Source organism: Denticeps clupeoides, chromosome 4 (assembly GCF_900700375.1).
Source record: "Denticeps clupeoides chromosome 4, fDenClu1.1, whole genome shotgun sequence".
Taxonomy (NCBI): Eukaryota; Metazoa; Chordata; class Actinopteri; order Clupeiformes; family Denticipitidae; genus Denticeps; species Denticeps clupeoides.
The window spans coordinates 20889786-20901046 of record NC_041710.1 but is presented as its reverse complement, the minus strand read 5'-3'; the positions used below and the strand labels follow the sequence as shown (position 1 = coordinate 20901046).

Sequence of the window (11261 nt, the reverse complement as noted above, 5' to 3'; positions counted from 1 at the left end):
TTTCTTGTCTGCTTTCCTGTTTGTTGTGGTCAAGGGTGAGGTTTACGTTAGAAGTTGTTATAGGTCCAAATTTATGTTTGCTATTTGTATGCTTCCCGGAGTGAGAAACAAAAACTTTTTGTCGGGTGAAACTAGACAGACGTCCAAATAAATAAATCTCTTGTTTCTTTAGCTAGACTTGTTCAAACTGCAGATGTAACCAAACACAAATAAGCACTGGCTGCTATGTAAAAGCATCACACAGTATTAGAAAAATGAGAATTATTAAGAATCTTTTTTTTTTTAATCTGTTTCTGCTTCTCAAGACAGTTTGGTTCTCCATGTCTTCATATGCTGAAGTAGTCAACGAAAGCCATTTTTCTGAATCTAGACTCCCTGGGACACACCTGGGCTAAGTTAGTGCATCTGCTGCAAACACACACACACACACACACACACAACCCTGTGAACAAGATCTCAGCTGTAGCGTTCACCGTGCCATAACAATTATTTATTATTTCTATACTTAACCCCACCAAATGTGTTCAGGGTGTTTTCTATTGTGCAGGTGTCTATTACAAGCATCTGAAAAAAGGACCGTAACAGCGTAAAAGAAATACGTTTTTTACCACTGCTATTATAGACTTCGTTAAGTATAATTTGGTTTCACTGTAAGTGACGGAATTCCTTGTCATATTGCATATTCAACCATTATGTACTGGGAGCAGGAGAATTTGGATTTTGGGGCTATAGAGCCCTTGAAGCTCTGGTTCCCCGTTCCACATTTCTCATATCCCTGATATTTACCCCCCACAAAAAAACATATTATATCTTATATATTTGGTATTGATTTATAATTATTTATGTAGGTCACATACTTATTTAATAATTGCCACCAGGTACATCTGGAATACCCCCCTTCCCCGCCTTCATCCCATCCTTTTAAGCCAACATACATGTGGTCTGATGCAGGCTTTCTTTTATTTCAGTCACTCTCCATTTCTCCCCATTACTCTTTCTCTTCTTCTCATCTCCCTCTGTCCCACTTCTGTTCTGTCTCACATCACTTACCTTAATAGTCGCATTCAACTAGATGCCCGTTTCTTACATTTAATAGCAGGCCTTTCTTGCAATTTATGGTGTGGAACAATAAAATAAAGAATAAAAGATTGGCCGGTGTTATACCTGGATACACTCTCAGGAGGGATTTGACTGCTGACCTGGGAAACTGACACCAACTCTCCCTCTTCTTGAAAAGTCCTTAAATCAGTTGCGTGGTTGACTGTTATATGTTGAAGAGGTCATTGTTTTGGCCCCTTTCTCGATTTTTTATGGATCTGTCTTTGCTGGGAAGTGCAGTCCATCCTGCTGTCATTCATATCAGTCTTTAAGTGGGTGAGTGACAAGAGTGGACCCAGTGGGGATTTTAAAGTATTGACTGCTGCCCCATGGTAACAATGTGAATCATTTTAATCACATGAGGACATTTATAATCAAGTATACCACAACCCGTCTGCAGTGTTGTCTGTCAAAAGAGGGTGAGTTTCATCACCTCGTCAGAACACAGTGAACTCTTTCGGGAGGAGGGTTGGCCAGACAGGGCCAGAATAAGCAGGGCCCGTCTGATGGTCCTGTTTGTTTAGCCTGTAGGAAAAGGAAACCATTAAGTGCTAATGAAAAATTAATGTAGAAGGGCAAGAAAGGGAGGATGTGGACTTTGGCAAGTCAAGGTGTGTTATTCTTTCTGCCATAATAAAAATCATCTGTACATTCACATGTACAGAATATAATTAGCTCCAAATATATCTAAATGGACATGTGCACTTTCTCATTATTTATGGGCCTTGCTTCCTGTTCTTAAGTGATGTTGGATGGTATTGCATGTGTAAAATGTGTCTTATTTTTAGGGTTTTAAGGAACGATGTTATCTTAAGGTCAGTGCATCTAGGCTGTTTAAAATTTGAAAAAAAGCATTAGCATTATTTCCCTAAGCATTATTTCTGAATGACTCTAATTCCAAATTCAAATGGGTTTTTAAAATTCTCTCCTCACTAAATAAATGTATTTGACAGTAACTGTCCAGTCTGATCACACTGTGTTTTTATCAACATGGTGACCGATTCATTTGGTCTTTACTGTGGTTTCATATTATATTTTCTCTCTATGACAGACAATCAATTTACCCAGGTTTCAACAAATTCATAAAGTTGATCCTTTTTTTATTTAATTTACTGTTTTTGTGAACATTTTGGTATTATTCTAGAGTTAACAGGAAAGCATCAAAATTCCAACACAAACATCCCAAAATGATCATCTTCAAATATATTATTCTACAATTAGACTGTGCCCACAATATGTCTGTGGTTCTGTGGTGTAATTGAGATAATGAACACCAAATAAACAGATATATTGCTATATCCAAATCTTTTTAGGGACTGCTATAAAGAAAAAAACTGTAGTGTTCACATTTTTGCGCAGCAAATAACAAAACTGATATCTTTGATTACTTGTAGGATGACCCGAGTCTCGTTAAACTTAGTAAGTATATTATGCTTTCAAAAAGACATATCAACAGCAAATTATTTTTCAATTAAACTACATTTGTTCTGCATTCTGACTTCCATTCTTGTACATACATGGGCCGTCCAAAAAGGGAGGTTTCCTCACCCTCCCTGCAACAAAGATCCAGTTTGACCAATTGTTTCTGTTAAATACTTTGTTGTGCACTTGTCTCCTGGATACAACGTCTGAACTGGCCCTACAGTTCTTTAAAGGATGGCCAATATCCTCAAACCCAGGGAAGGAAACTGTGTCAATTGCCCCGGTCTCCAGATTGTAAGATAATGCTCCACGGCGCAGCAAATCGTTCACACCGTATATTACATCAGCATGTCCATTATAAGTTATCATGCCTTCTTCCTGCTATTGAAACTCTGGAAGACTTATGACCTTTGCGAGGGGAGTAAGGGCGTAGTGGTTTAAAGCCATGGCATTAGCGGGGCTGCTCAAACCAAGACTTGCCATCTGAGGTGTGCGCTGCTGTGCTAGAGGGTGGGGGTATCCTTTTACTCAGCATACAACAATGGCGATGAAGAGGGATGAGAGGGAGTGAAAGGATATGAGTTCATAAACACTACTGGAGCCTTCAGACCATGTGAATGACGACTGTGTTTCATTTCCCGCTGGCGTATAAAGGGGTCGCAGGATGATCCCCCACTTTTACTCTGATTAGTACTTTCAAGAAGCGTGCAAGTCTAAACAGTTTAAACATTGTCAAAAAATATTTGAAATATGAAGTTTTTATTTCTGTATTTTAAATGGCCCAGCTCTCTGATTAGACAGGCTGGCCTGTTAGTTTTTTGTTTTCCGCAGTTGCTTCCCATCTCTCCACAGTTTGAGAACAGCAGTGGCACTCGTTTCTCTCCACAGTTTGACAACAGCAGTCACACACGTTCGCTCTTTGCTTCGCGTCCCCTTGGGATGGTGCAGCGTCACACTCTTAAGTGAATTAGCGGCACCTTCAAAATGTGTGTCACCCCAGTTCTAACTTGCACTGCTTCCACAAGTTTTCATTCGTTCGCAGATTTTCAGCATATCCCCCACAGGCCCAGTCGGTCTCTTTTGTGTGGCCATATGCCCTTGATTTAGTTGCATCAGGGGTGTCACTCATTAAGCGCATTATTGTCTCTTAATGACTCCACATAAAAATGTATTCATAATTGAAACGGATGCAATTCTATGCACCATGCAACTTTGGACAGTTCTAATATAACATTTGAAGATCACTTTACATGCTGTGTAAATCTATGATTTGTTAAATGAAACAACCCATACACGGATTCAGGTAGAGTAGGAGATTATTTCCATTTCTTCTCTCACACTCACTGTTTCACCCATTATATATCAGTGCTTAGTCCTTATTAGGGTCCCACCCGCTGGAGCCCATCCTGGACATTGGGCACAGGGCAGGGATTCACCCACCATACACTCACATCTACTGTATGGTCAATTTAGAGTCTCCAATTCACCTCAAACCTGGAGGAAACCTACGGCCACAGGAGGAACACTCGCAAAAGATGGAGCTGGGAATTGAACTCGGGACCTTGACAAGCCTCTGAACCTTTACTTAACTCTTTTATTTTCTGACTTTAATAATGCTGTTAATGTTCTGAAGAATGGACACAGTGGACTTATAAATTCTAGTCCTTTCTGCAATGCCATTATAAGGGTGAGTTAGCGAGGTGTTAGCAGACTGAATATGAACAATTAGGCTATTGTTGTGTGAATCTCATAAAAAATATATAAAATCTCTAGCACTGGATAACAACGTAGGTTGTGAATAAAGTGATTTCTGTTTTTTACTGTTGTTGCCTTGTTGTCTACCTTGCATTTTATACAATACTGCATTTGTAATATACTACCAAGACTGCACTCTAATAAAAGTTATGTCTGCATTGCTGTCTGAAAAACAACAACAGGGAACGATTTTGTAAAATGCAGAAATTCCTGAAATGCCTTCAGCGGTACTCATCAGTGAGACAGGCACAGATGACAACATGTGTGTCAGTAAGGGACAGAGGAAGAGCACACAGGAAAGAGTGCAATGGAGCCAAACAAACACCAGCTGTTACATTGTGTCTGAAATACACCTGGACAATGGCTGTCCTGGTGTCAATATGACAAGCTTGGAACAACAAGCGTTTTATGGCCCATCGTGACGGACCTTGGCATGGGCGTGCTAAAGACAATGCTGCATTTTAAAATGCAACCTGTCAGTCTATTAACCTTCTTCAGATCAGAAACCCTGTCTCAAGATGAATAGCATTGTTTTCTGTATATCTAGGCTTTGTGGTTGGCTGAATGTAATATGTAACACCTCAATTTTAGATTAGAAATATGTGCAATGCCACTGTGCAATAAGGGACACTGAGGCGCACAAATAAAGATATTTTTCTGCAGAGGTTTGTCGTGTTTGGAGAACAGTTAGAGGTCGTGCAGTAATCTCAAAATGCACGTTCCCTTTTAATTCCTTTCCCTACAAAAAACAAGCAAGCTTTAAGCATTTGCAACACTACACTTGAAATTTTCTTGTAATGGTGACAGACAGGGTCACCTTTGAACTTGCTGTCTCCTATGCTTTTCCAGACAGGCTTCATGAAAGGTGTATGATAATTGTGAACATCTGCTTCAATAAAGTGATTGATTTCTTTCATGATGAGGTAAGGTTGTATGACCACTGGTAGGACTTCTCATTTTAATACAGTATTTAATCATTTTTAAAAAAGAAAAACTGATAAAATGTTAGAGATTAAAACAGTTAGAATTAGCTGACCAAAAGCTTGAAATGTCAAACCTGACAAATCAAGAAAAATCCGGAGACAGACTCTGGATAGACCTACCAGCTGCATTTCACAATTCATAATTTCATAAGGAAATTTAGAATCTGACATTATCTCCAGATCATGTCTACACAATGATTCTGAATGGATAAAACAGTCAAACAAGTCCAATCATTTCAACTCAGTCATCACATGACACACTGAAATGTCAATTGAAAACGCAGATTTATGAACAATTATGAGACTGAATCCCACCGCAGCCTCCTGATAAGACAGGTGAAATACCTTGTGGTCCATGTGGTAAAGAGTTCAAGCCCACAAAGGTCAAAAAGGCCAGTATATGACTGGATAAAAAAACATGCAGGCATGCAGCTAAGAGAGGAAACAGACGCCCCATATGTCCAGAGGCTCTGTGCAGAATGGACGGGACATGCGCAACTGCGGGGTGTCACAACCTGTGGCCAAGGATGGATTCAAAATGCATCATTACATCATTGTTGTCAGAGTAGAAGCATCCTTGATGCATTTTTTCAGACATTAAGATAGAGCTCAACAATTATTTGATGGTCTAACAAATGCATCCATTCAATCCTGCTGACAGCATATGTCAAATCACAGAAGCAACACAGAGCGTCTCTATGCACGGAGTATTGTGAGTGCTGTCATTGTCCTATTGTATCTTTTACAACTGTCCATAACAGCCATGACATTTTTTTAAAAATGAGCTCGATTCCCTGCAGTGGTGGCCAGGCAGGTAAGGAAGCAGACTTGTAACCAAAGGTTGCGGGTTCAAATCCTCAAATCCCACACAATGTCCCCCGGGCGCCTTTCATGGCTGCCCACTGCTCACTAAGGGTGATGGGTTAAATGCAGAGGACACATTTTGTTGGCTGCTGTGCTTGCTGTGTATCACAATACAGTAATAAGGTACTTAAATAGAGAATGTTGTTCCTCAGAAATGAGGCCTGAAAAAGTCAGTTTGAAAAGCCTCAAGGTTGATTTTTTTTCAAATGTCTTAATTTTGCAAAAATTACATGTAAAATTATGTTTAAAAAATATATGCAAGACTGAGGCAGGGATCTCTTTGACATCTACACCAAACAATGATTTGCTATGCACTTTGACTTTCGCATCTGGAACATTTTCCTCAGTGCCTTTTGTCTAAATAGCAGACCCTGAATTTTGCTGCTCTTGTTTTGTTCCCCCCCTGCATACCACAGATGTTCACTGAACTTCTCAAACGATCTTGTTATTTTCAGAGGTCTTTTCCAAGATTAAAATCAGCCTTTTGAATGCAAATATTTGGCCCACTGTAATTACATTTTTTTCTGTTCAGATGAAGCAATGTTAACCTTGAGCTTTTTTACCCATTGTGTGTTTGGAACAATAGACTTTTTAACATTAAAGTTTTCATTCAGTTAGTGAGGTGTTTTTTTATTCTTGGCCCCACACAAATGGTGGTACATATTCTTTGGCTCATTACTTGATTGTTTTTTTTCCCCCAGGATAATCTGAGTAGACCTAATCATATCCCCGCTTATCCAGATCATGGTATTTGTACTACATATTCTGAATCTGCTTTTTTGTTTGATGTGGAAGGGGTTTCACAACCAACCATTAACCCCTTCATTAGTCTTCAGGCAGTGGGAATTTGGATGAGTCTGAAGAGTTTAGTGATAATAATAATTTCTAAATTTCTGAGACATTTTAATCTAGGCTTACATCACGTTCAAATAAGACTCGTCCTTTTCTTATAAACCGTGCATAGTGAGCCTAGTCAAAGTTATCAGAGCAGGTAAGATAATGTTCTAATAATTTAATGAATATTCTCAACTTTGCATTCTGTCTGTAGTACAGTAGGCCTTCAGTATAATTCATCTTAAATTATGTTTCAAGTAATAAAACTGAGTTGAGACGCCATCTGGTGGCAGTTTTTAAAGGTTCATGTGCGAACATCAACACGAACATAAAGACGTATGTTGTGATGGTTCACTTTCAGTCATGTGAGGTGCTAGTAGCCTAGTGGGTGACACACTCACACCCAGGTTCAAATCCCACTTACTACCAGTGTGTCTCAGAGCAAGACACTTATCCCTGAGTGTCTCCGGGGGGGACTGTCTCTGTAACTACTGATTGTAAGTTGCTCTGGATGAGGGCGTCTGATAAATGCTGTAAAAGTCATAATTTGAAGCTATTTTATATACTCTAGCATGTTGATGAATATATGTTTTATATTTTTTCCATTGTACACTGTTGGTGTTTCATATTACATCAAAGCATAATAAGATATTATACAATCATTTCAGCTGGAACCAAGTGGAATTCCAAGATTCTATATCAAAGGTTTTCTCTAAAATTTAAGTAATTAGAAACTTAACACAATTAGCAAATTAACAATAATTAATTGATTGCTTTATAATGGGGTAGATGATGTACAAATGGATGTTTCGGCACAGCATAGGTTAACAGATTAAGGCAGAAACAGCAATTGAAGAAGACTAAAGAGACTTTAAGACATGACACCAAATAATCATTTGAACATTCATATGGGATCCACTTTTAATAAAAATCGTAAAACAAAACCAACAACATTTACAAACAGTGATCCATTTAGCTGATCAGTAGCTCTTTGTAGTTTCGTACGCGTCAGGGAAGGGAAGAGACTTGTGTCCTGATCCCATCACCAGAGGTAAAATTCCTGCATTTGGCACCACATTCCAGGAGAGTGTAAGTGTGATGTTCTTATTTGACCTGTCACATACAAAATAAAAAAAAATAAAAAATTCTTCTATGAATTTGAAAAATCATTAATTATTGTATGTGTTCATTTTTGTCATTAGAAGGTCAATGCTGCCCTCTAAAGGCAAAAAAGTAACGAAAATATCCTTTCGTTAAATGAAAGGTCTTTCTTCTGGAGGTCCCCAGATCATTGAAAAAAAGTTGTACATTTACATTTTAAGCATATCTCAGGGGTTGCAAACACCAACCAATATTATCTTTGGGGTCATTACTCAAAAAGGCTGAGAACCAATGCTTTAAAGCGTTGCTGTGAGACCACCCAAACCTTAAACCACAAAAACAAAAACATACCTTAAACCATTTCCATCATCAAAAAAGAAGTACTTGGACTTCATATCCCTCAGGTTCAACCTTGTGTTGTCACCTCTCAGCACAATTTTGTCCCAAAGCACCACCTGGTTCAAGACCTGAGAAGAACAAATGCCATTTTTAGACACAATTCAGAGTGAAAAACAACAAGATTCTGTGTCTAATTTAGTTTATAGAAAATCACACATAGGTATAACCTAGCTGTGGAGCCAAGTATCTGTGTTTCAGTAAATCGGGATCACTCACATTACTCTTTGTTGTGTACTCTGCCGACAAGTACAAAAAGAGCTGCTTGACATTCCAGTCAAATATCGGCTGCAGATGTGACTGATGTTAAGAGAAAAGCATCTAGAATAATGTGTGAATGAATCATCTGCAGCTTGGACATCTCTCACAAACATTAACGCACATTGGTCCATATGTCCTTGCATCTCTCTTCGTGTTTGACTGAAGAGAAGAGTGAAAGTGGGGCAGTGGTGGCCTAACGGTTAAGGAAGCAGCCCCGTAATTTGCTGGTTCGAATCCCGAACCGCCGAGGTCCAACTGAGCTGCCACTGAGCAAAGCACCGTCCCACACACACTGCCCCCCGGGCGCCTGTCATGGCTGCCCACTGCTCACCAAGGGTGATGGTAAAAAAGCAGGGGACACATTTCGTTGTGTCACCGTGTGCTGTGCTGCAGTGTTTCACAATGACAATCACATCACTTTCGAAAGGATATCAGCTGTTATATCGAAGGTGATGAAGCCCAGGTCACTCCGCTCTCTTGGCCCAGTGAAGTCATCAACATTTTTTCTGCAAAAATGAGAGTGAAAAAAACGTCACAACCCGAAATGTCCGCTGCTAATGACGTTCAAATAGTCCGCCTCTCGTCCACCTCGGGTCACTAAGGTTCAAAGGTTTTAGTTTTGGCGCCCAGTGCTGCATCCCCAAACATCCAGGGGTGCAGGAGTCACCAACCCTGGTCCTGCGAGGCAGACCTTCCCACGTTCAACCCAAGAACGAGTACGGATGTCGAATCAAGATGTGAAGTGAAGGTAAAGACAGAAACGTGCAGGCGCCCTCAGGGGTCAGGGTCGGTGACCCCTGGTCTAATGCGCAGTGCATGTCGACGATCAGTGTTGCTCCGCAAATAACATTCGGATTGTCAATTTTAAATAAAAAAAGCACGACCCCCCGCCCCACACGGGTCCTTTTACGCCTCGCACCCGGCGCCGGGCGCACGGAGCAGCAGCTAGCAGCCACCCACATGATCGCCCTGGACACGCGGATGTCCACCGGCACGCTGCGGTCCTTGAAGGCGGTCGTGATGAAGCACCCGAAGGTGAGAGCCGCCATCACGCTGAGCGAGAAGGCGAACAGGGAGTTCGCCCGCGACAGAACCGTGTTCATGGTCGCTGCTGCTGAACACGGAGAAAGCGGAAGTATACGTCTGTGTTTTAAGATGAGGAAGTGGACGCGCTTCCTGGAAGTAGACGCGCTTCCTGGTTTACTGCCACCTGCCGGTGTGGAGGCTGCGCCTGTTCCTGTTTTTTTTTATTTTTTTTTATAAACATTTAAAGCATTTATCAGACTTACAATCAGTAGTTACAGGGACAGTCCCCCCTGGAGACACTCAGGGTTAAGTGTCTTGCTCAGGGACACAATGGTAGTAAGTGGGATTCGAACCTGGGTCTTCTGGTTCATAGGCGAGTTGAGAGTTTAAATGGAGAGTTTTCATATGCTCTCCTCCACAGACACATTTCGGTGTTAGTGGAGGGAAGTTAAAGCCTTTATGGTGGTTTCACGCTCTGGTCATCTCCAAACTGGACTACTGCAACTCGCTCCTGGCTGGTCTTCCACTTAGTGCTACTCGCCCTCTCCAGTTGATCCAGAACGCAACACGACTTGGGTTCAACCTTCCCAAATTCTCCCACACCGCTCCACTGCCTCATTCCCTCCACTGGCTTCCTGAGATCTTTACACGCAAGCTTTTAAACTAATTAAACTAATGGTGTTTACGAATTGGGTACTAGTAAACCAAAGGAGGGGTTTCAGTTTTAAAGCACTTAGGTCTACCAAGTGCTGTAAATTCAAGATTCAAGACAACAATATACACAGCATAGTGTGTTGAAATACTGTTTCACACAGATAAATAAAAAGATTACACATACACAATGCTAAATTACACTAAAACAAACTCAAATAAATAAAAGAAACTATACAAAGTGGCTATGCCTTGTGCAAATGGGGTGTGGAGAAGTTCTATTCAGGATATAAGACAGAGGTGAGACAAGGCATATGCAAAATGTCAAATGTGCAAAATGCACATGGGCAGGTTATGTATGAGACAAATCAAATTCAAATTTTATTTGTCACATACCCGGTTTGATATGCAGTGAAATGCTTTTGTGACTACTTCTGACATCAATATTGCAATTATTGCAAGTATTCAAGTGAACCAACATGCAAATATTGCAAACATAACATAATATTATTATTTTATGTTTTTTTATGTTACAAAAATATGTGTGAAGGTGTGCAAATGTGTAAAGTAAAGTGAAAATCTGTGCAATTCTGGGGGGATTGAGTCCAGAAGTGATTGAAAGTGCTGGAGTGTATTAGTGTTCTGTCCTATGAAGTGTTGTGTTTGTTGAGAGCTCGTATAGCCTGCGGGAAGGAGCTCATTCTCTCGGCGTTGGACTTCAGGGAGCCCTGATCGCAGCAGAGAGAACAGTCCAATGTTGGGGTGTCTGAGGTCCTTCACTATCTTCCTGGCCCTGGTCCAGCACTGCTTGCTGTAGGTTGATTGAAGGTCAGGGAGCTTGTTCAATCTACAGCAAGCGGTGCTGGACCA

At 40.6% G+C, this 11261-nt stretch overlaps 1 protein-coding gene across 1 annotated transcript; it reads right to left on the bottom strand.

Moving 5' to 3' along the window:
• Window positions 1-7848: 7848 nt before the first annotated feature.
• On the bottom strand, window positions 7849-9897 carry spcs3 (signal peptidase complex subunit 3). Its single transcript, XM_028977769.1, has 5 exons — window positions 9675-9897; window positions 9147-9220; window positions 8673-8749; window positions 8409-8524; window positions 7849-8069 (listed from the first exon to the last, which is right to left on the bottom strand). Exons 1-5 carry the CDS (start codon window positions 9815-9817, stop codon window positions 7937-7939), a joined length of 543 nt encoding a protein of 180 aa, XP_028833602.1. The 5' UTR covers window positions 9818-9897; the 3' UTR covers window positions 7849-7936.
• Window positions 9898-11261: the final 1364 nt, after the last annotated feature.